We start from the raw sequence: 25647 nt of genomic DNA on the forward strand, positions 1-25647 counted from the left end.
GTGGAGCCAACCCCAACTCCTGGTGACCCTGTGGGTCAGGGCAGAACGGGGTCCTCGCAGTTTCCCACGCTGGCCTTTCAGAACTCAATGAGGCCTTCCTTCCAAAGCCCCCCGGGGTGGACTCAAACCCCGCACCTTCCAGGGAACAGCCGAGCACATTCACTGTACCCCCAGGACCTTTCCGCCAAGGACCAAAACGGTGACAAGCTGTCTCAAGAGGCAGACAAGTTTCAAAAGCTGCCACCGAAGCCTAAATTAAAATCCCCAGCCGCTGACCCGCTGGATGCCTGGGGCTGTAAAGGTCTTTGTAAATCACCGAGCCCTTCGGAACAGGGTGTATTCATTCACGCATTCTGCTGGCGGGGCCCTATTTTTATGTGCCTCTAGTAGGGTTTTCTTCTGGCCCTGTAATTACAGCCTTCTGTTACAAAAATAGCAAGGGTCGAAAACTCCCTAGGGGAATTGTCTGCAAGTCTTTGCAGTCAGATCAGTGGGGCTATTTTTATGATGCTGGGGCCCCACCTGCAACCTAAAATAATGGTCTGGATATACTCGGAGAGGCACGGGGACCGGCTACACTCGGGGAGGCCACGGGGACCCGGATAGCCTCGGGGAGGGCACAGGGACCCGGCTACACCCGGGGAGGCCACGGGGACAACCAATCACTCTCTGAGATACTGGAGGTCACGCGGAAACAGAAAGCCGCCTGTGGGGCCCGCAGAGGACTGCAGATCTAAAGTGTGCGTGCACGTGTGTGTGAGGGACAAGACCGTGGTGAGAGCCACGGCACCTGGGTTTTCCGTGGGGACCGCAGAATGGGCCAAAGCTACCGAAGCCCAAACTCGTGGCTGGGCTGTCAGACATCGGGCCAGTCGGCCTTCAGAAAGATTGACTTTAGGGAACCTGGAAACCAAGCCGTCAGTAGAGAGACAGCTGCTCAGGGACCAGCAGGAACCGGAAGAGCTTAAAGGCGGACAAGTCGGCCAGCAGAGCTGCATGCCCTGCGCACACGCGCCTGCGCTGAGGCCGCAGCCCCTGACGGCGCTCAGCCAGGCTTTCCGGACGACCGCCCCCCTTCGGAAGGGCGGATGGTCCTTCTAACGTGGCTTGAGCTGTGAGTGAGCTGAGACCCCTCCCGGGGAGCCTGGGCCACTCCCAAGCTGAGCTCTGAGGGTTAGTACTGGCGTCTCCACCAGCATTGGCCAGGCCCAGAAACGGTACGTAGAATACCCTGAAGGTCTCCTTCCAAAAGTCAGATCAAGGAATCTCCACGGCTCACAACAAACGTCCAATGGGACGCAGCCGCGCCCTCGGGACGCAGCTGGCGCGAGCATCAGCCAATGGGACGGAGCCACGCCCATAGGCATGCCCCTGGCGCGGGTGACAGCCAATGGGACGCAGCCGGCGCGAGCATCAGCCAATGGGACGCAGCCACGCCCATGGGCATGCCCCTGGCGCGGGTTCCAGCCAATGGGACGCAGCCCTGCCTTCTGTCACGCAGCTGGCGCGGGATGGGCAACGTTCCCTCCTGAGGTAAGTGGGGTCGCCATGGTGAGCGTCAGATGGCTGGAGGCTCAGTGACGGCGTACGTAGCCCACTGGGCGCCTTTCCAGGTTCCTGTGCAGGGTGCAGGTTCCCGCGTGTGGAGAGGACAGGGGTTAAGCGCTCGGCCGCTCACCGTCATGGCAGTAGTTTGAACCCACCCAGCGGCTCCACAGGAGAAGAGACCTGGCGCTCTGCTCCCGCGAGGACGCCCTCGCTAGCAACCCTCTGGGGCGGCTCCTCCTGTCCCGTAGGGTCATGGTGGCAGATCAGCATGGTGGGGTGACAGAGGCCTGCGCAGGGTCTGTGGGCAGGAAGGTGTGGAGACGGGTCTCCAGAGAAGCAGAGCCTGGGTCTACGACGCTCGGTCAGGAGAAGCCCCGAGAAAGTGCAGGGATGGACTTCGCCCCGGCCCCCCGCGCTCCGAAGCCCCGCCCCCCGCTCTCCGTGGGGTCCGGGGGCGCAGAGAGCGAGGCCTCCCGGCTTCTGGTGGAGGGACTGCAGGCGGCCCTAGCCATCCCGACCGGACATGCAGGTCCACGATGGGACGCGACGCTGCCATGGGGTAGGCAGGCGTGGCCCCTGGAGCTCAAGGCACCAGGTCTCCGTGTGCCCTCCCCCACCCCCACCTCCTGTCCGGGACCTGGTCCAAGGACAAGACTGGGTCTGACACGTCCCTTGTGCGGAGAACCCAGCAGAGGTGGGAGGGACGGGGTGTGAAGAGAGGGGCCGGACGGAGGGACAGAGGGCGGGGTGGAGAGGGACGAGCTCAGAGGAGGTGCGGGGAGAAAAGGCCGCTTCAGGGTCCAGCCAGGAGGCCCTGGGCAGGACGTGGCCCAGCCGCACAGCCCGGATCCTGACTAACTGGTCCCCATGCTGGCCCAGGTTCAAGTGCTGACATCCCGGGCTCTGGGGGTCCCTCCCCACCTCCCTTTCAGGGAGGCTTGTCTGCTGGCTCTGCCCAGGCAGCTGGGGTGTCAGGTTGGTGGGGGTCACACATCAGCCCACAGGAGAAGAGAATGGGGGAGCAAGTGGGTGAGGGTGACAGTATACTCCGTCGCCTCTAAAGGCATCTTAACGTTGTATTGTACGCCCTGGAGTGGATTCCACCCCACAGCGACCCCACGTGACACAGCCCAACCGCCCATGGGGTTCCGAGGCTGTCCTTGGAGCAGGTCACTTTCTCCTGAGGAGCGGCCAGTGGGTTTGAACTGCCAGCCTCTGGGGTAGCAGCTTGCGCTTAACCACTGCGTATCTCTGCACAGGTGCTAACTGCAGACGCATCTCATCCTGGCCAGGACACCCACTGTTCTGTGCCCCCTCCCTTCAACCTGCTGACGTGCGGACCTTCGTCTTGTGGATGCCAGGACCGGGCCCAGCTGCTGGCCAGAGGAGAAGTACCACAAACAGGTGAGAGGCTGACACACAGATGCAGTGAACAGGCGCGGACGGATGAGTTCCACTAACTGCATACAAGACTCAAAACACTGCGAGCAAATCGGAACCTGAGTCTGACAGCCCCTGAAGCCGGTGCTGATACGAAGGCCCCGCAGCTGGTCTCCGAGTCAGCTGAAAACCAGCACCCCTTGGTGGCGCGGGGACCCAACTGCTGGCCACCCCACATGTGTCAGAGCCGGGCTGTGCTCCACAGGGCCTGACATTTTGGAATCCGATCCCAGGCCTTCCTCCTGTGTCACCCCGAGGTGGACTAGAATCACCAGTCTGTGCATGTGGCGGCCGAGCGCCTTCTCCGGCCCCTCCCAGGGGCTGTGGCTGCTTCTCAATGGACAGATAACCCCGACTACTGAACACCTAGCACCGGGAGAGTCTAGGGTCTGCGGTAGGGTCACAGCCTTGTAGAGAGCCGTCCCCTAGCTGCCCCACCCTGGGGATACCCGTGCATCAGTAATTCACACTGGATGGGGTTGTGACCTGAGTTACAGACCTGAGTGTGTTACTGGCCAGTCAGTCTCTTGCAGTGTGCTGACATGTTTAACAAAAGGCAGACCGTCTCCCAGTGTGAATCACCCCTGGTCCCGGGGCAGCGTGTCCTAGCTGGGAACTCAGGGTGCAGTGGGGCGTTCAGCTTGTCTCAAAGCATTAGAGCAGTGGCAGCTGCCTCGTGTCGTCTGGCTGGGAAGTCGGGCTTTAGAGGACAGCACAGTCAGCTGGCCTGCCTCGGGGCCGGCCAGTCGCTGCCTCTCAGTGGGGGTCACTTACCGAGCCATTGGTGCATGGGACATCATCATAGTGCAGGGTGGTCCCGCTGGGGTGCGCGTAGCCGTTGGCGACACTGCCGAGGTAGGGGTTGACGGAGATCCCCCGTCTGCTCATGAAACTGAAAGACACCGAGTTACTGCCTGCTTTCCCAGCCACCCCTCCCATGGTGATGACAGTGCCCAGGCCCTTCTGCGGAGCGGGACCTACAATGAACAGACTGGGGTGGATGCCTCCCCACAGGGACAACGGGGGCCTCTGTGGAATGTCATGTCAGAAAGGGGAGGCTGGCAGCTGCTTGGTCTCCTGGGAGGAGCCTGGTGGTGCAGTGGGTAAGTGCTTGGCTGTTAACCGAGGGGTTGGTGGTTTGCACTCACCCAGCAGCTCTGTGGGCGAGGAGACCTTGCCCTCTGCTCCCATAAACATGACAGCCGAGGAGACTCCATGGGGCAGCTCCCTGTCACGGGGTCACTTGGAATTGACTCAACAGCACCAACAGCCTCCCAGGGCTGCCGCCACCAAAAAAATCCTACAAGTGGTGGCTTTAAGGACAGGGACGCAGGACTCAACAGTGGACGCTGGAGTCCGAACCGGGCCATTTGGCACCTCCTCACGGGGAGCCCGGGTGCACCAGGGCCCGCAGAGAGATCTTTGCTAGGTGTCTGTTGTCCCTGAGTGTGTGCGTGTGCATGTGTGTGCAGGTGCAAATGTACGCATGCGTGATGTGCCCATGTGTGCACGTGTGTGTTTCCATGTCTGTTTTTTGGTTTTGTGAGACACCACTCAGAAGTGACTGGGTTTGGGACCCACCCAGCTCTGGTAGGACCTCATTAGTTACACTGGTAACATCTGCAAAGAAAGACCCCCAGGGTCTCATTCAAAGGTACGGGGTGAGGGCATCAGTGTTTTTGGGCAACGTGATCCACTGCACCCATCGTCCTCCTGTGGAGCAGTGGCCAGGACTGGTGACAGGTCCTTGGCACACAGAGCAATGGCGGGCACATGACAGGTACTTGATATATGACACCGGGTTTTATCATCATTGTCCATCAGTAACCTTATGGTGGCGCATAGCCATGCCCCGTGTGCCTGAATCGTCTTAAGCCGCTTTTCCACCACAGCAGAGCTTGCCACGTGACAGGCGGGCAGTCGCAGAGCTGAAATTCATGTGGCCGGCTCTCTTACAGAGGAAGTCCACGGACCCTGGTCCGTAAGCTCCTGAACACTCACTGGACACTAACTCCTGGGTTCTCAGGGTTCAACTCAGGAGGCACTGGGGCTCAGACCAGGGGGAAAGACCTGGCCGCTGCTTCCAAAATCAGCCCATGGAAACTGTCAGGATCTCAGTGGTCCACCGTCACTGACCACGGGAACGGTGCAGACTGGACGGACAGTGTTTCACTCTGTTGTGCGCAGCTCACCGACAGTGAAGGCCGGCTCCATGGCACGTGACAGCAGTGGTCCCTCAGCCTCAGCGCAGCCACCCTCCACAGCTCCAGATGAACCGTGCTGGCCAGAACCAACACCATCTGCACCAAACCTCCCAGGGCTTCCAGCCAATGTGCTGAGCCCGCCCCAAGCCCCGCTCAGCCTGCCCCACAGCCCCCAGCTCACTCCTCCAGCCGCACGGGCTCCGGGACTCTTCCCAGCCTCCCCTGCTGGCCTCGGGGTCTTTGCATCAGCCCCTCCATTCCTTGTGGCTCGAATGTACTTTAGTAAGAGGCCTCCGGGTCCCCTAAGACAAACAGGCCCACCCACCTGCACATTAGCCGCCCCATCCCTGCTTCCTCATGTCACCAAGCCGGTGGCATCGAGTCGGCTCCGACTCCTGGGGCTCCCATGGGCTCAGAGCAGAACTGGGCTCTGTGGGGCTCTCAGGGCTGACTTTTCAGACGCAGATCACCAGGCCTGTCTTCCAAGCCACCTTGGGTGGAGTCGAACCTCCAACTCTGTGGTCAGGTGCCGCACGGTTAAACCGTTGGGTCACCCAGGGCCTCTGAACGCCGGCCATAGTGGTTTGTCTGACGTTTCTCCCCCCGGAGGCCAGCTGCACAATGGGGACTTGGTCCCTTCTGGTCATGGCACATCTCTGGTGTCCAAGGACAGCAGCCGGGGCACAACAGTTGGTCGGCAGACATGCACCTGAACGCATAAGGACGTGCTGAGCAAGATGGGTTTGCTGGAAGGAAAACTGCAGAAGCCCACGGAGGAAGGACCTTGGATGCAGCTTCTCCCACTTGGAAGAAACCAAGACAGCCCTGAGTGCAAAAAGACGGACATTCAAAAGCATTCTGCCTCCTCTCAGCGCTTACATGTCTGTGGTGACTGAATGGAACCGGGCCCCATGGGTTCTCGGCGGCTGGTGGAATGGAACCGGGCTCCGTGCGTTCTCGGCAGCTGCTGTTTCAGTACTTTCCCAGGCCTTCCTGCAAGGTCCCTCTGTGTGGACTCTGACCTTTTGGTTAGCAGCCAAGCACGTTAACCATCTGCCCCACTCGGGGCCGCCTCCTGTGTAACCCTAAAATCACTGCCATTGAGTCAGATCCAACTGACAGTGACCAAATGAATAAAAAGAGTCACGAGAAAATTGCGAGGGGCGCCAGGGGCTGCAAACGTGCCTCTTGGACGAGCAGCCTCATGACACGGCTACCCTCCCAGGAGTGAGGGAGCGGAGGAGATGGCTTTGAGGATTACAGCCCGGCCGAGCTGGCCTGTGGGCAGCTGAGGACTTTCAAGGCGGCCACACACTGCCCTCTGCTGGGGACGAGGCAGCACCCAACGCTGCCCAGCAGTCTCCACCCAGCGGGCCTTCCCTTCCAAGCACCCCATCCTTACACCTTCCCTCCTCTCACTTCACTTTCTCTCCATCTGCATTGTTTTTTCAGTTTTTGCATTTTATTGCGATTCTTCATCTCCTCTGTCGTTTCTTAGTGCCTTTATTCTGTGGCGGCAGTTTGCTGATGCGTGGACAGTGCAGTGACAGTGCCATCCTGTCGGGAACAAGGAGGGTCCCCAGGAAGCTGCCACAAAGAACAGACCAGCATCCCGATGACGGGAAATGGCTCCTCCTGCTTAGAAATGAATGCCCGCATTCCCACTGAAACACTCACAGACGGATACGCAGGAGAAAAGCATAGGAAAGGGAAAAATACAAGGCCGACACATCCCCACTGAAAGCACGCGCTGCGCCGCGCCTGCGGGTCTGCTGTGGGTTTTCCTTTAGTCAGTAAAACAGTGAGAACAGAACCCATATAAGGTGGAGACCTGCCAGAGAAGGAAAACTCAAACTGCTTCCACTAAAGAAGCGACAGTAAAGCGGTGAGCGGTCCTGTCACCGGAGGAAGGAACACGAGGCCGTCCTGTGGCGCGCCGGCTCTCACAGGTTCCGCTGTAGTTCACAGTGGTGAGAATGGCTTGCTGTGGAGTCTGACCCTTCCTCCGAGGTCATGAGGGGGAGCCACCATCATCATCATCAGCCCAGGCTGACTCCCGGGAGACAGAGCTCAGATGTGCAGCCACCCTCCAACTTTTTACCGATTCTGATGCTGGCCGTCCCTCCCATGGCCTCTTCACTCCTCTGCTGGCTGACACTTCACTGCAGTGGCCACACGGAGCTCACAGACCCCACTGGTGATGACGGGTTATTAGGCAAGCGACACTACTCGGGGTTAGGGTCGGGAAGCCCTTCTTCAGCACAGGCCAGCTCTCCCAGCTCCTCCTGGCCCCCTGAGGACAGGCTCCTCTCTTGCCTCTCAGCCCTTGGCCCCACTTGGGCTGGCCTCTGCCCTGCTCAAGTTCGTGTTACAACGCTTTTTAGCTCCACCAAGAACTGTCCAGAGGCCCCCCACTCCGCCAGGAGGGCTCGGTCCAAAGACGCTTGGCTCTCTTGTTCCTTGGGTCAGCAGGTGTACCTCTGTCAAATGCCCGGGGGGACCCTGCTCTCCAGCAAGCCTCCGGCCCTGGGGTGCACAGCTCTCCCACTCCATGGATCGGCACGTCCACTGGAGCCCCTCTTCGGTGGCCGGGAAGCCCACTGTGCGTTTGCGCGGGTCTCCTGGCTCTGCTGCCGCCGTTTCTCACTGTCTCATGTCACGGCTGTCTCCTGGGTCTGGGAGGTTCTCAGCACAGGAACATGCTCCACTCCTGGCTGTTCTTTCCTGATGGTACTGAGACTGCCCCCTACCCCTTCTGCTCTGGAATTGGCTCTCATTTTAAGCCTTGTGCGATGGCAAAACTGGCCAATCCCCTCATTATGGTTCTGTATGCCTTATTGGCATAGCCCACCCACACAGACCTTATTTGCATAGTCCCACCCATGAGCACCTTATTTGCACAGCCCTGCCCACAGGTGCTTTATTTGCATGGCCCCACCCGACACTGGATGGGAGTCCCAGGTCCCTGTGTGGCTGAAGGGCCGCATTGATGGTTCCATTAGCACAAAGGTGCTTCCGCAGTGCCTCTGGGAGCTCCTGTCTGCTGAGGCGCTCTACACTCCTTGGTGAGAGGCAGAAACGCTGAACTCAAACCTGGCCGTGCCACACACTCCCTTGGGGCCACTGCCCTGTGCCCACAGAGATCACACACAGGGACACTCTACTGGGAGGTGGGGAGGCCTTGGCAACAGGGGCTGCCCCTTGTTGGTTTCAAGCACTATGCCTGATATGTGTGACGCACGGATGGCGGGCGCGGGAGCTGGGCCGACGGCAGGATCCAAACAGCCCCAGTGCCCTCTCTCCTGGTCACGGGGCTGGGGCAGAGACCAGCAGGACCTGTCTCACCGATGCAGGGCTCATGGAAGGTGGGAACAGCATCAACTTGGGTAGAATCCTCACCTTCCAGGCAGGAGACCCGAGTTCGATTCCAGCCCACGCACTTCACGACCATCCACCCGCCTGTCAGCGGAGGCTTGTGTGTGGGCTTCCAGACTGAGACGGACTAGGAAGGAAGACCTGGTGACCTACTTCTGAACCCCCTGCGGATCCCAGTGGTCCCGTCCACAGCTGGTCATGGAGCTGGCGCAGGTCAGGGCAGCATTTCGTTCCACGACACATGGGGTCACAGCGGAGGGGGCCCAGTTAACAGCAGCTGGTAGCAACACCAGGGAAGGTAAGGCTGGCAGGTCACAGACACAGGGGCCATCCTGGATGGAAGGGACGTGGCCACCAGCTGGTCGCCCAGAGAGCTACACACGGCAGACTGGACAAGAGCTCCCTGGCTTGGTGTGCTGTTCCCACGAAGTGACATCCAGCCACATACAATAGAGGATATGAGGTAAGGGGCCGCGCGCCCCCTGCCAACCCAAAGGGTCGGAACACCATGCGAAACGCGTTTTATTTATTTATTTTTTTTCTCTTCCTGTTCTGGAATTCCAATGATGCATAAGTTATTCCTTTTGATGGTATCCCACATGAACCTTAGGCTTTCTTCATTTTGTTTTGATTTTTTTTCTGATTGATCCCTTTCCAAAGAAGTATTCAGGTATTTTTCTTCCATCTCATTAATTCCGTCTTCCATCACATCAATTCTTCTCCTTTGCCCTTCCAATGTGTTATCTATTTCTGACAATTTAGTATTAATCTTTTGAATTTCTTTCTGTAGATTTAGAATCTTTTCTAATTTTTCGTTTTGTTCTTGTATTTTCTTCCCAAATTCTTGTAAGGTTTTTTCTGTGTTTTCTTTGGTCTGTCTTTCAATCCTTTGAAGATACCTAAAGATAATTCTTTTGAATTCCTTATCAGAGAGTTCCAATGCTGTTTCTTCCTCAGGGATGTATTCTGGGTCTGTATCCTGCTCCCTTGTTTCTACCACTTTATCCTGCTTCTTTGTGTGGGCTGTGATGGTCTGTTGCTTCCGAGGCATCATAACGTTGTTGTATTTCTCTGCTTGTTCCCCAGCCACGGTGCACAGTCCGCGCAGTCCCTGGCTGGCAGGGTGATTTTTAGGTTAATTCTTAGGTCCTACCACCAGTCGCGTATCTCCGAGCCGCCTGTATTGTCAGGGTCACTCAGTTCGCTGTCAGACCGCAGCTCCGTAGGTCTCCTTTTTTTTGGTATTTTCACGCAAATTCTTCTGCTAGTTGGGGTTTAGTCCAAATCTGCATCCTTTCCTTCAAGGCTCAGGGGTCCAAGATTATCTTCTGTGTCTGTGTTAATTGGTTTCCCTTTTCTTTGTTGAAGAGGGTCTGTGCAATCCTTCTGCCTAGTCCACCATCTTGCCCCGCCTCTCCACGAAACGCGTTTTAAACTCGTCCCCCAAGGGCTTAGCGGAGAAGGTTACTCGCGAGGGCTCCCCGTTCTTCCATGCACGTCTTTGTCCACGTCCACCCATAGCTTCGTGTTGTCATCAATGTCACTCTGATGAGCCTCCAACTGAGAATGACTCGACCAGGGTTCACGGTGAAATTCCAGCACTTCCTTTGCATCACACATTCCATGCCTCATTGGGAACAGCTGCTGCTACTGCTGCTGTTGACGCCAGGTGCTGTTGAGTCGGCGCCAACTCACGGCAGCCCTGTGCACAACAGAACTGAACGCTGCCGGGCCCTGTGCCACCCTCACAATCCCTGCCGTGCCTGAGCCCGTGGTTGCGGCCTCTGTGTCCATCCATCTCGTTGAGGGCCTTCCCCTTCTTCACTGACCTTCAGCTTTGCCAAGCAGGATGTCCTCCTCCAGGGACCGGTCCCTCCCGAGGATATGCCCAAAGCGCGAGAGGTGAAATGTTTCAACTACTGACCACTTTTCCTACAAGTGTTGTTCTTTGTTCTTTACTGACCTCTCCCAAACACATGCTTATCCTTTGTCCTGCGGCTGTCTGCCGGGCAGTGACCCCAAACCTAACCCAAACCCGCTTTCATCCAGTCAATTCTGACCCACAGCGCCCCTAGAGGACAGAGTGGAACTGCCCACAGGGTCTCCCAGGCTGTCAGTCTTCACGGAAGCAAAGCCCAAAGCACACCCACTGCCATGGAGTCCATTCCGACCCACAGCGCCCCTAGAGGACAGAGTGGAACTGCCCACAGGGTCTCCCAGGCTGTCAATCTTCACAGAAGCAAAGCCCAAAGCACACCCACTGCCCTGGAGTCCATTCTGACCCACCCCTGGCCCCACCACGCTGCCAGTCTGGGAACACCATTCCCTTGTTAGATGCCTTCCCTCTCAGGTTTTACGAGAATGTAAATTCTTAGGCAGCTCGCCAGCAACAACAAACCCAAGTGCTCACTGTCTCCTGGAAGGTGGGGCTGCGGCGGCAGAGATGCCAGGGGCTACCGATCACTCCTGCCCACTTCTGAGAGACTCTGCTGTGTGTGGGGGGGTTCGTTCCTCTCTCCAGTCCGTGACCACCCCCCACATTTGGTTTAGATTAACAGCTGCCTGCTTTTCAACATTAAGAGCCATGCTGTGGGCCAAGGGAAACACTGGGACCCAGGGAGCCTTCTCACGAGGCTGTGGGCTTGCCGGTGATGCCTGAGGTTACACGTGGACATGCGACTGGTTTTGGGAAGTTTACTAACTTGCAAAGAAATACAGTGAAACTATCATAAACACTCTTCTTTCATGCCAGCCTAGTTGTACAAATTTCACAAAACTGGGGTTATGGGTCGTATGTTTCTTAAAAGGCTTTTCTGTTGTATTGTAGTGTGAGCAAAAGTTGACAGAGCACGCTGGCTTCCCATTCAACAATCCACACACACTTGGTCTCAGGACGTGGGTGCAGCCCCTCAGTGTAGCAGCCCTCTTCCCACTCCCTCGGTTCGTTCTTCGTTTCTGAGGCTGCTGCAGCCCTTTGGTCCATCTGGTGGCCGGTTGCTCTGAAGAGTGCGTCCCTCGCTGGAGCTGTCACTCACTTTATGGGCCTGTGTATCGTTTGCTGGACAGCCTTCAGTGTGCTTTGCTTGCTCTGTGGTACTCAGCAACCAGTAAATGCACTATTGCAATCTGCCTGCTGCTGATTAAGAAGGTTATTAAACAGGAATGAGGACAGTCGGAAGGTCAGCCCTCGACTCTTAACTGCTCTCCAGGAGAAGCCAGTTTGGAGACCCCACAGCATCCTGGGGATGTTCTGTTGTTAGGACATTCTGTCACGCTCTTTACTCTCATTGTGTAATAATGACGTCCCTGGTTGGAGCAGTGAAGCACTTGGCTGCTGACCAAAAGGTGGGAGGTTCAAGTCTGCCCAGGGGCTCCTCAGAATAAAGGCCTGGTGACGTCGCCTGCAAAATCTGCCACTGAGAGCCCGGCAGGGGTGGCTCTCCTCTGGCCACACAGATGGCGCCGTGGGCTGGCACCGATCAGACAGTGACAGGTCCAATTCACTCTGACCCTGCTGTTGGTGTTGGGTGTGGTCGACTCGGCTCCCACTCATCGCAGCCCCATGTGTAACAGAACAAGACGCTGCGCGGTCCCGCCAGCCACACAATCCTTGCTATCCCTGAGCCCAGCCTTGCTGCCGCTGTGTTCTGACCCTGGACGATGTAAAAACATCCCACATGTGGGCTGAAGCTGCATTCACTCCGAGAAAAAGGCTGTTTCTCAGTTCTGGAACGTTCCAGCCAAACTCACGTTCACTCCACAATGCCCTCCAGGAAACGAAGGAAGACAGCTCAGGCTCTCCACATGTATGCCCAGGATGCCAAGCCTGTCTGAGTCCGACACACGGCGCTCACACCCTTCAGGATACAAAGGAAGCAGCTCAGGTCCTCCACATGCACGCCCAGGACACCAAGCCTGCCTAACGGAGTCTAACGCATGGAGCCCATGTGCATCTCAGGAGAACGGTGCCCGGAGGGCTTTCTTGGCCGTGATGCACGGCACCCATGTGTGTCTCAGGAGAACTGTGCCTGGAGGGTTTTGTTGGCGGTGATCCTCATAGAAGCAGACGGCCAGGCCTTTCTTCTGAGGCGCTTCTAGGTGGGTGTGAACTGACAACCATGACAAGACAGGAATGCTGGGTGGGGACAGGCATACTCAATAAGGGAAAAAAAGTGTAATCGTTGAGATCCACCATCTTCGTGTTAAAGAAGCCTCATGCCACCAGCACTGGTCGGTTTGGCAGCCTTTGCTGGCACGTTTCCCATCACTGGCATGTTTCCCATCACACGTGGATTATATAGATCCATCACCTCCTCTGTCATGAGCCCCTCTCCTCAGCCTCAAATCCAGACTCTGAGGGCGAGCCACACGTACGCAGGAGTCAAGACCAGAACTATCAGCACCGGACGTTTCAGATGGCAAATGGCCTAACATCCTGACATCCTGCACAAGGAAACTGAGGCACATAGGTTAGAAATGACCTGTCCGCAGTGTCCCAATTAAGAAATATGACAGCCAAGAGCAGCAGCAAGGTTTCCTAACTCCAAGCTCAAAGCAAAAGGCCCCTGGATGGTGCAAAGGGCTGGAGCTGGACTATAAACTGAAGGGTTGGTGAGTTCAAGCCATCCAGCAGCATGAGGAAGAAAGGCCTGGCCATCCACCTTCCTAAAGACTCCAGCCAAGTAAATCCAGTGGGGCAGCTCTGCTCTGTCTGTGGGTGGCCATGAGTCAGAATAGACTCAACAAAAGTGAGTCTTGCCTTGTTTTTGTTTTTCGGTCATTAAAAGTAATTTCCCTCAAAAAATCCCCAGTGCAGCTTTGAACCAGGGATCAGCAAACCAGGAGGAACCCGGCTGCACCCACTGTTCCAGGGTCATCCGCAGGATTCTATAGCAGCTGAGGTGAGTGGTTGAAACCCAGAGAAGTGGCAACAGACCATGGAGGGTCTGCTGAGCTGAAAAGATGGACTGCCCTGTGGTGGCTAAGGCATGTGGCACCTCGGCTGGGTCAGGATCCTCAGTGGTGTGACAGTTATGATGCAGCCATCCCCCATGATGAGATCGGATACAATGTAATCACCTCCGTGATGAAATCTGCTGTGAGCAGCCAATTAGTTGGAAGGGAGTTTCCTCAGGGGTGTGGCCTGCTTCCCACATGCACAGGCAGCCTGGCCCACCTCTCTGGGTTTCTGCTCCATCTGGATTGCATCTGACACATCGTCATCTGACCTCCGGCTCTTTGGACATAATGCCTGCTGATGACGGGATTCCTCGGCCTCTGCCGCCTGGGAGCTGGAAGCCTGCTGTCTTGCCTGTGGATCTTGGATTCACCAGCCTTTGCAGCCAGCAACCTGCCGTCTTGCCTGCCGATCTTAGATTCATTGGCCTCTGCAGCCAGCAGCCTGCCGTTTTGCCTGCTGATCTTGGATTTATTGGCCTCTGAAGCCAGGAGCCTGCTGTCTTGCCTGTGGATCTTGGATTCACCAGCCTTTGCAGCCAGCAACCTGCTGTCTTGCCTGCCAATCTTGGATTCATCAGCCTCCGTAGCTATGTGAGTCAGGAGAAGCCTGACCTACAGATGGGGGACTTGCCAGCCTCTACAACTGTGTGAGCCATTTCCTTGAGATAAATCTATCTACATATATAAGCGTCACTGGTTTTGCTTCTCTAGAACCCAGCCTGAGACACGGCCCATGCAGAAAAGGTCTGCCAGACTTTGCATTAGACGGTGAGGATAAACCGCCAGTCCTTTGATTCCTTAATTCACTCCCATTCATCAGTGGCCTTCAGACTTTCTTGATTTGATGCTTAAAAATTATTGAGGACCCCAGAGAGCTCTTGTTGGTGTGGGTGTTACCTATCAATGTAGGAGTCCCTGGTGCAAATGATCACGTGCTTAACTACCAGCCCAAAGGCTGGTGATCTCAATGTACCCAGGGTGCCTCAGAAGAAAGGCCTGGTGAGCTACTTCCGAGAGGCCAGTACTGAACCGTCGATGGAGCAGTTGTACTCTGACACGCTTGGAGTCGCCATGAGTTGCAACCAGCTTGACAAGTGGGTATCTCAATATTTACTGTGCTTAAAATTAAGACTGGAAAGGTTACGCACTCCTATTCACCTAAAAAGTAATAATCCCTTCATATTCCAACAAAAATAACATCTTTTTATGAAAACCAACTACAGTTTCCAACAAAATAGCATGCATATGGCATCTTGTTTCCACATTTGCAAATCTGTTCAGCGTCTGGCTTTAGAGAAGACAGCTCTGTTCTCACATCCACTTCAGCTCCCAGTTCTCACGTCCACCTCAGCCCCCAGTTCTCACATCCACCTCGGCCCCCAGTTCTCACGTCCACCTCGGCCCCCAGTCCCCTCGTCCACTTCCACTCTCAATTCCCACACCCATTTTGGCCCCCAGTTCCCGCGTCCACCTCAGCTTTGTCTGCAGCCAAGTATCACTGGGGCTGGAGCACAGTTAAATGATGCACAGTGTCCCTTTGGGCAACAGCTAACCCCATACATGTCTGTGGTCCTGTAAGGTTACACAGGATTCAGAAATCCTGATTGGAGAACCAGACATAGCAAACTTAGCAGCTTCCTGCACAAGACATGAGTATGTCACGTCTCCTGTATACTAAGTGACTGTGCTGCCAGGCGTACATGGTATAGCACATATATAATCCATAACACATGTTATGATTGTCATACTAAGCGCCTGTGTCACTGGCTGAGGTGTGGATGGACTGTACATTCTAAGAAGATGACCACATAAGTGTATGCTTCAACTTGTAGGCGGTCGTGGCCAGTTTCACGTACTGCCTGTCTCTCGAGGGCTGCAGCATTCTCTCTCTTCATTGCCTTTGGAAGATGTCACCATGAAGTGCGCCATGGCTCCCACATGCAACAAAGCCAGCGCCAGTACTGGGGCAGCAGGACGCAAAGCAGAAGCATCAACTTGGAAGTGAAACAAAAGGTGACCACAGAACTCCCGGGGCACTATTAGTGAGCGCTGCTGCGTGGGACTCAGGTAGGTCGCACTCGGGAATCATGCCGATCCTCAAAACAGAGCAGACATCCTCCAACTGCTGAAGGACTGACAAGGACGCAAAAGGGACCTACATCAGATATGGAGACATCACTGACGATGTGGAGGGAGAACCCAGCACAAACACAGGTCCCTCTCAGCACAATGATGACCACTGCTGAGGCAGGAGGCTTGGTCAAGACACTTAAAGAGAAAGCAGGACCAGACTATGATGTGGTGTTCGCATAACGTCCACACTGTGCAATGTGCACATCACGCAACGTCCTAATCACACAACATCCACATCGCACACCGTCCACATTGCACAACGTCCATGTCATGCAACATCCTAATCACACAACGTCCACATTGCACATCCTAATCACATATTCACATTGCACAACGTCCACATCATGCAACATCTGAATCATACAACATCCACGTTGCATAATGTCCGCATTACTCAACGTCCACATCGCATAACGCTCTGTCTCACTGGATGGACCGTGGACATTAAGCGACCCACACTGCCCATGAAGAAAATCGGCCTCAGCCAGATGTGCACGTGGAGGCTGGAGAAATTCCAACAGCTTTGCTCATAAACCATGGGTAATCTTCATCGGTGCCTCAGCAAAACCCGTCAGGTTGTTGTTTCTTAGTAAAAGGTAAACAGTACCAAATCCAGAATCAGCCTGTGCACTGAGCTTTTCCCACTGACCCCTACTGCTCATCTCTTACACTGGCATCCATTGATTCATTTATTTCACATTGACATCTATTGATCCATCTTGCTTTTCCAGATTGATTTTGACCCATTCATGGCTTATGCTGATCTTTCAAATGCAGACACAGTCCATTATTCAATATCAGACAAACCATACTGATTCACAGCACCAATCAGTTCATCAGAAGAGTCTGTAAGTATAAGGGTCTGTCAGGCTCACAGGGGAGGATACAGACTTGCCAAAATTCTAATTATTAAACAAAAACTCAAATACACAGGGAGGAAAAAAAAAAAAAAACCTCATTGCCCTCGAGTCGTTTCCAACTCGTAGAGTCCCCCTTTGGGTTTCCGAGGCTGTAAATCTTTACGGAAGTAGATCATCCAGTCTTCCTTCTGTGGAGCAGCTGTTGGGTTGAACTGCTGACCTTCTGGTTAGCAGTCAGGTCCCTCATCCACTACACCACCAGAGCTCCTTACCAAATACATGAAAGGAAACACAATGTATTGTTATGGGGGGGAACGTGTTCCTGAAAAGATCTGCTGAAGTCTGAACCCTGGTACCTGTGAACGTGGCCTTGTTTGGGAACAGGGTCTATCACGTAGGTTAACACAAGCCACGCTGGGGCAGTGCAGGTCCTAATTCCATCAGAGTGGTGTCTTATAAAGAGGAGACGAGACACAGAGACAGAGAGACAGAGGAATGACACCACGTGACACTGCAGCTGCAGCCCAGGAATGCCTGGGGCCACCGGGAGCCCGAGAGTGACCGTCTCCCTCAGCGCCTCAGAGGGACCCACTCGTTGACACCCTGTCTCAGACCCCAGCCTCCAGGAACGCCTGGGGCCACCGGGAGCCCGAGCGTGACCGTCTCCCTCAGAGCCTCAGAGGGACCCACTCGTTGACACCCTGTCTCAGACCCCAGCCTCCAGGAACGCCTGGGGCCACCGGGAGCCTGAGAGTGACCGTCTCCCTCAGAGCCTCAGAGGGACCCACTCGTTGACACCCTGTCTCAGATCCCAGCCTCCAGGAACGCCTGGGGCCACCTGAGAGCGGCAAGGACAGTCTCCCTCAGCGCTTTGGAGGGATCCACACAGTTGACACCTTGGTCTGGTCTTGGACCCCAGCATCCAAAGCTGCGAGGACACGTTTCTGTTCTTTTATGTCTCCCGCTTTGTGGCCTTTTAATGGCAAATGTTAAATGTTAAAGTGAGGGGGGACTAACGTTCCACCCCAAGGCCTCCCCAAGCCCTCTCCTCACCAGAAGGTCTGCTTGGCCGTCTGGATGACGTTGGCCGACACCTCCACGTCTATGTAGTCGTAGTGCAGGGCCTCCGGGTCGGTGGACGAGCCCGTCTCCGCCAGCAGGATGCCAACCCACCTGCCCATGTCTTCAGAGGTTGAGGCCTGCAAGGGGAGGGGACGGGCACAAGTGCGTTTTGGTTTGTGGTGACTGACATTGGGCAGCGGACACAGGTGACCATCACACAACATGCTCACTGTAATTGGTCTGAGTGGTAAGTGGTAGGCAAGAAAAAAAATGTCCAATTGGCCACTACATGTTTCCTGTATTCTTACAGTAAAAAGGACATCATGTCTTAGTGAAGATAAAGATTCTAAAGTCTTCTCACATGAATGTCAGTGAAGAGACCTCATCTTAGTAAAGAAGGGGCATGGAGACGTAAATAAGACGGAAGACGTGGGCTCACCCCCATGAGGGGACAAGCCCTGCCTGCACGCCGGCCTGACGGAGGGAGGGAGACGCGGTCAAACCACAGGAAACCAGAGCCTGAGGCCCTAAGACGCCTTCTCACTGTGGAGGAGCAGGTCATTTTGGGGACAGGCACTAGGGTGTCAGCCACAGAAACAAACGTAGTCAGCGTCATGCCAGCTCAAGGACGCTGCTGAGGAAAAATAGCCAGCTGCTGCCAAGGTGGCTCCGACCCGATGCCGAGTGGGTCAGAGTCTAGCTGTGCCCACGGGGTCCTCAGTGGCCGGCTTCTAGGGTCACCAGGGCTTTGTTCCCAGGCATCTCTGGGTGGACCCGACCCGTTTTCCGACTGCATCAGCTTCTGTACAGCCAGGGCCTCCTGCTGTCAGGAGGCCTCATCAGTTTGGCGACAGAGCCTGAAGCACCCCCTGCCCCTCTGCTAGCCTGGCTTAGGGAGCACGGCCAAGCTCTCTGCTCCTGGTGGCCACAAGGTTCGGGGACCAGTGGCCCTAGTCGAGGGCCCTAAAGTGGCCTGAAATGGTCATTTTGTTCCTCTTGGAGAGAGGGTACACTATAACCCGCTTGGTTTGACATCAGCTGCGAAGCTCTGGGGTGAGGGTGACCTGCCGGCAGTGGGCTGCCTGGCACACGATGTTTATCAGCACGTGTGAATGGCCCCAACACACAATCCAGTCAGTGCCACTTCACAGCCACCTTCCCCACGACAAGGAGACGCTGCCTGCTCCCGTGCCGTCTTCATGACTGTGGCGGAGCTCTCGTGGTGTGGTGCCTGGGGTATGTGACTGCAGACCAGAAGGCTGGCAGTTCAAACCCACCAGCTGCTCCATGGAAGGAAGACTGGGCAATGTACTTCTGTAAAGATTTACCGCCTCGGAAACAAAATGGGGTTGCTATGAGTCAGAATTGACTCGATGGTAGTGAGGTGTTTTTTTTGTTTGTTTGTTTCAAAGGTCTGATTTACTGTAGACTGAAAAATAAATATATTGTGTAATACAATGAACAATAAAATAGAAACATTTTAACTAGACATGAATGGCGTCCAGTCAAACAAGAGAGGTTTGGGGTGCAGCCAAGAACTTGTTGGCACTGTTTTTCCTCGTTTACAGACTATGACATTGGAAAACGCTAGCAAACCTGAGTGTCCTTAGAGCACAGGATGTGCCTTTGGCCTGCATGTCCCTGGGCTCCCGGGCCACCATGTCTAACAGGCGGCTGTCCCAGCTGTAGGGAGTCCAGCACCAGGCCCAGGGAAGAGGCCAAGGAAGCATGTCCCCAGCACCCCTATGCAAAGGCACACCAGCAAGGGAGAAGAGAAAGCCCAAGTCTCGTCGCAAGTTTTCAAATCGCTATTTTCTGGCCACATTTAAAAGCAGCTTTCTCTATGGAATTGAGATCCGTGGGTTTTTGGTTTGTTTTGTTTTTTCTTAAAAGCAGGGCAGTGAGAAGGGAAGACAGGAGAAGGCAGTGTTGGAACCACGGAGTTGGTGGAACATGCTGGGCTTGTCATGGGCGCTGGAGAATGGACAAGTGTCAGCCCTAGAAAAGATGAACGTGTCTCCTTGGGAACCAGGATGGGGACTCTGGCTCGCTTCCTTGGGACACATCATCAGGAAAGACCAATGGCTAGGAGAGGACGTCATGGCCGGTAAAGTGGAGGGTTGGTGAAAACGGGGGAGACCCCCACGAGATGGACAGACATGGGAACTGGGGCAGTGGGCTCAGATCACCAACAGTCACCAAGAGGGTGCGCGTCCTCGTCAAACGGAAGGGTGGCCACTAGCAACACGTGGAATTATAGGTTTAATTCCCATGCAAACAGCGTGTATAGAGGCAATGACACAGGGAGGTGACGTAGCCAACAAACCCTCTCTGTGCGAGTGAGTAACTGGCAGGGTGCTGTTTGCAGGGCAAAGCCTCCCACACCAGGGAATTGACAGAAGGAAAACTGGGCGCGTGAGGAAAGGACAGGAGCCAGCACAGCCACGGCCTCGTGACCAGCTCACATCAGCTCTGCGTGGGAGCGCTCACACACGGGTGCATACCTCCAACACAGCCACCTCCTGCCCATTGCGCAGCAGCCGGAAGGTGAGGGGGTGCTTGGGGCCCAGCCCCGGGATCACCTCGCAGCCGCGGAGAGGGATGGAGGCGATGTGGGCCTTCAGGTCCGACCGGTCCTTGTGCAGGATAAGCTTGTTGTCCCTCACCCGGCACCAGCGTTCCCGCCAACGGCTGTTGGAGAGCACGTTCAGGTAGCCTGCAGAGAGACGGCCACACATTGTAACCTTTCAGAAAGAGGAGGTGCTGTGACCACAGGTCAAGCTATTCACAGTAAACTCCCATTGCCACGGAGTCCACGCCCACTCCTGGCACCCTGTGTGAGTCACAGCAGAACTGCACCCCGTGGGGTGGGGGGGCTCATTTTTCAGAAGTGGCTTGGCAGGCCTTCCTAGGTGGGGCCAAACCTCCAACGTCGTTAGAAGCCAAGCATGTGAGCCGGTGGCTCCACAGGGGCTCCTGTGCATGTCTGGGGTCTCGCTGCAGAAGGCCGCTGAGGGCACCACAGCCTTCAGCCACCACCTGACGAATCCCTCCCACCGCACGTTTTCAAATGCAAATTCAGATCCACAACAAGAATTCCTGCCACAATTCACATGATCGCCAAACACAGACCAGCTCAGAACCCAAAAACCACACCCACTGTCGTGGAGTCCATTCTGACCCACAGCGCCCCTAGAGGACAGAGTGGAACTGCCCACAGGGTCTCCAAGGCTGTCAATCTTCACAGGAGCAAAGCCCAAACCACACCCACTGCCGTGGAGTCCATTCTGACCCACAGCGCCCCTAGAGGACAGAGTGGAACTGCCCACAGGGTCTCCAAGGCTGTCAATCTTCACGGAAGAGTGCTGGGTGCTCAGCAGACTAGAATGGGACCGGGTGCTGGAGGGCAGATCCTAAGGCAGACATGCACTCCGTGGCCCCAGGGCAGAGTCAGCCCTCAGATGGGGATCCTGGGGCCTGGAGTCCAAGTCAGTCCTAGGATGGGGCATCTTGGGGAGTGGGGGCTGACTCAGCCCTTGGATGATGGCTGATCCTGTGAACGTCTTCAGTAAAGATACACAGACAGTAAAAGGTGCGAGAGTCAGAACTGTGGAAGCCGGGAACCTGTCAGAGGAGGAAAACGCCATCGTGTCCCACTAAGAGGGCACCAGCGAAGGCACTGGGAGTGCACCCTGTCAAACGCGGAAAGCTCGAGAGACCTGGAAACACAAGGCATTGGTCGCATTCCAGCACTACAGGCTTCACTGTGTGTGTGCATTATCTCTCTCTCTCCCTCCAGTTTCTCCCCCAACACACAGTGACCCCGTGGGGCAGAGCAGAGCTGTGCTCTGAACGCTTTTCAGGGGCTGCTGTTTTGGAAGTGGACTGTCAGGCCTTGCTTCCAAGGTGCCTCTGGGTGGAACTGAACCTGCAGCCTTCAGGTGAACAGTGGACCACATCACCTGTTTGCACTACACTGGGAGACACTCTTCCTCCCCATACCCCCATATATAACCGTGTTGTTGTTGTGAGGTGCCGTCGAGTTGACTCTGACTCATAGCGGCCCCGTGTCCAACAGAACGATACACTGCCCGGTCCTGCACCAGCCCCACAGTCCCTGCTGTACCTGAGCCCATCGCTGCAGCCACTGTGTCCATCTCGTTGAGGGCCTTCCTTTTTTTCGTTGACCCTCCACTTTACCAAGCATGACATCCTTCTCATGACATCATCAATCGGAATGATTCCTTCTGACAACACGACCAAAGGAGGTGAGACAAACTCTGGCCATTCTGGCTTCCAAGGAGGATTCCGGGTACATTTCCTCCAGGACAGATTGATTGGTGAATTCTTCTGGCAGTCCATGGTACTCTCAGCATTCTTCACCAGCACCACAACTCAAAAGCATCAACTCTTCTTCAGTCTTCCTTTATTCACTGTTTAGCTCTCACATGCATATGATCAAAAACTAAAACCAAACTCACTGCCATTGAGTAGGATGCAACTCTTAGCGACCCCTCCTTGGCTTTCCGAGGCGGTACCACTACAGAAGTAGATTGGCCAATCTTCCTTCTGAGGAGTGGCTGGTGGGTTTGAACCTCCAGCCTTCTGGTTAGCAGTCAAATGTCTTAAGCACTTTGCTACCAGATACCATACCTTGGATTAAGCACACCTCAGTCTTCAAAGAGACATCTTTGCTCTTCAGCATTTGAAAGAGGTCCTTTGCAACAGACTTGTCCAGTGCAATACGTCGTCTTGATGCCTTGACTGCTGCTTCCCTGGGTGTTGATTGTGGAACCAAGTAATATGAAGTCCTTGACAACTTCAATCTTTTCTCCATGTATCATGATATTGCTTTTTGGTCCAGTTGTGAGGATTTTTGTTTTCTTTATATTGAGATGTACTCCATACTGTAGACTGTAGTCTCTAATCTTCATCAGTCAGTGCCTCAAGTCATCCTCACTTGCAGCAAGCAAAGTTGTGTCATCAGCATATCGCAGATTGTTAATGATTCATCTTTCAATTCTGATGCCATGCTCTTCTTCACATAGTCCAGCTTCTCGAATTATTTGCTCAGCACATAGATTGAATAAGTATGGGGAAAGGATACAACCCTGACACACTCCCTTCCTGATTCTAAACCATGCAGTGTCCCCTTGTTCTGTTTGAACAACAGCCTCCTGGTCTATGTACAGGTTCTTCATGAGCACAATCAAGTGTTCTAGAATTCCCCTTCTACTCAAAGTTATCCATCATTTGTTATGATCCACACAATCAAATGCTTTTGCATAGTCAATAAAACACAAGTAAACATCTTTCTGGTGTTCTTTGCTTTCAGCCAACATCCATCTGACATCAGCAATGACATGCTTCGTTCAATGTCCTCTTCTGAATCCAGGTTGCATTTCTGCTGCAACTGTTTTTGAATTATCTTCAGTCAGATTTTACTTGCATGTGATATTAATGATACTCTGTGGGATCACCTTTCTTTGGAATGGGTATAAATATGGATCTCTTCCAGTCAGTTGGCCAGGTAGCTGTCTTCCAAATCTCTTCATGTAGCCGAATGAGTGCTTCCAGCATGGCATCTGTTTGTTGAAACATCTCAATAGGTATTCTGTCAATTCCTGGAGCCTTGCTCTTTACAAATTCCTTCAGTGCAACTTCGACTTCTTCCTTCAGTACCTTTGGTTCTTGATCATATGCCATCTCCTGAAATAGATGAACATTGACCAATTATTTTTGGTACAGTGACTCTATATTTCTTCTATCTTCTTTTGATGCTTCCTGCATCACTCAATATTTTGCCCATAGAATCTTTCAGTATTGCAACTTGAGGCTTAAATTTTTTCCTCAGTTCTTTCAGCTTGAGAAATGCTGAGCATTTTCTTCCCTTTTGGTTTTCTAACTCCAGGTCTTTGCACATTTCATTATAGTAATTGCCTTTGCTCTAACTGCTCTTTGAAAACTTCTGTTCAGGACTTTTATCTCGTAATTTCTTCCATTTGCTTTAGCTACTCTCCGCTCAAGGGCAAGTTTCAGAGTCTCTTCTGTCATCCATTGTGGTCTTTTCTTCCTTTCTCATATTTTTAATGACCTTTTGCTTTCTTCATTGATGATGTTCTTGATGTCATTCCACAATTCTTCTGGTTTTCCGTCATTGGTGTTCAGTGCATCAAATCTATTCTTTAGATAATCTCTGTAGTCTTTAGATAGTCTCTACATTCTTTAAATATTCTCTAAATTCTTTAGATAGTCTCTAAATTCAGGAGGGATATAATCAAGGTCATACTTTGGCTCTCATGGACTTGTTTTAATTGTCTTCAACTTCAAGTTGAATTTGCATATGAGCAGTTGATGGTCTGTTCCACAATCAGCTCCTGGCCTTGTTTGGGCTGAAAATATTGAGCTTTTCCATCACTTCTTGCCACAGATGTAGTCAATCTGATTCCTGTGTACTCCCGCTGGTGAATCCACATGTATAGCCACTGCTTATGTTGTTGAAAAAAGGTATTTGCAATGAGTAAGTCATTGGTCTTGCAAAATTCTATCATGCAATCTCCAGTGTTATTTCTATCACCAAGGCCATATTTTCCAACTACTGGTGATTCTTTGTTTCCAACTTTCGCATTCCAATCACCAGTGATAATCAACACATCTTGATTGCACGTTTGGTCAATTTCAGATAGCAAAAGTTGGTAAAAAAATCTTCAATTTCCTTGTCTTAGTCTTTGGTGGTTGGTGTGCAAATTTGAATAATAGTTGTATGAACTGGTCTTCCTTGTAGGTGTATGGATATTATCCTATCACTGACAGCATTGTACTTCAGGATAGATCTTGAAACATTCTTTGTGACGATGAATGCCACACCATTCCTCTTTAACCTCTCATTCCCAGCACAGTAGATCATATGACTGTCTGATTCAAAATAGTCCATTTCACTAATGCCTAGGATATCATCCTTTATGCATTCCATTTCATTTTTGACAACTTCTAATTTTCCCAGATTCATACTTTGTACAGTCCATGTTTTGATTATTAACGGCTATTTCTTCCCATTTTGACTCATGCCCCATCAGTAAATGAAGGTCCCCAAAGCTTTATTCCACCCACGTCATTAAGGTCAGTTGTACTCTGATGAAGCAGCACTACTCCAGTCATATTTTGAGTGCCTTCCAACCTGAAGTGCTCATCTTCCAGTACTATATCAGACAACGTTTCAGGACTATTCATAGTTTTCCAGTAATAAATCAGACATTGTTTCTCTGCTGTTCATAAGGTTTCCACTCGTCAATTCTCTGAGAAGTGGATGGCCCCTTCCTTTTTCCAAGTCTTAGTCTGGAAGCTCCATTGAAACCTGTCCACCATGGGTGACCCTACTGGCATTTGAAACACCAGTGACATAGCCTCCAGCTTCACTGCAACATGCAAGTGACCACAGTAGGACAGACTGACAGATGAGTGGTAGGTGTATAACCATAAACCAAAAAAACCAAATTCACTGCCATCAAGTTGCTCCTGACTCACAGTGATCCCTCTTTGGGTTTCCAAGGCGGTATCACTACAGAGGTAGATTGCCCAATCTTCCAAGGTGTGGCTGGTGGGTTTCAGCCACCAGACTTCTCATTACCAGTCAACTGCCTTAGGCACTACACCACCATTAACTGAACAGAACTCATTGCCGTCAAGTTGGATCCAACTCATAGTGACCTTTCCTTGGGTTTCTGAGGCAGTATCACTATGGAAGTAGATTGCCTGATCTTCCTTCCGAGGAGTGGCTGGTGGGTTTGAACTGCCACTCTTCTGGTTAGCAATCAAGTGCCTTAGGCGCTATGTCACCAGAGCTCCATGCCACCATTAGCCAGGCCTAAAACCAAACCCAACCCACTGCTGTGGAGTGGATTCCAATTCACAGTGCCCCTAGAGGACAGAGTGGAACTTCCCACAGGGTCTCCAAGGTTGTCAGTCTTCACAGAAGCAAAGCCCAAACTACACCCACTGCCGTGGAGTCCATTCTGACCCACAGCGCCCCTAGAGGACAGAGTGGAACTGCCCACAGGGTCTCCCAG

General features: G+C 53.5%; 1 protein-coding gene across 1 annotated transcript in view; it reads right to left on the reverse strand.

Annotated features, from left to right (window-relative positions):
- The window catches only part of AFAP1 (actin filament associated protein 1), a 140538-nt gene that overhangs the window by 26647 nt on the left and 88244 nt on the right, over positions 1-25647 (reverse strand). The window contains exons 9-11 of the mRNA XM_007956306.1: positions 20086-20297; positions 17573-17718; positions 3763-3880 (exon numbers count right to left, since the gene is read on the reverse strand). Coding sequence (XP_007954497.1) covers positions 3763-3880; positions 17573-17718; positions 20086-20297 — 476 coding nt within the window. The remainder of the gene's footprint in view (positions 1-3762; positions 3881-17572; positions 17719-20085; positions 20298-25647) is intronic.

This window comes from Orycteropus afer, unplaced genomic scaffold (genome assembly GCF_000298275.1).
Source record: "Orycteropus afer afer isolate SDZICR_OR568_19922 unplaced genomic scaffold, OryAfe1.0 scaffold00605, whole genome shotgun sequence".
Classification (NCBI taxonomy): domain Eukaryota; kingdom Metazoa; phylum Chordata; class Mammalia; order Tubulidentata; family Orycteropodidae; genus Orycteropus; species Orycteropus afer.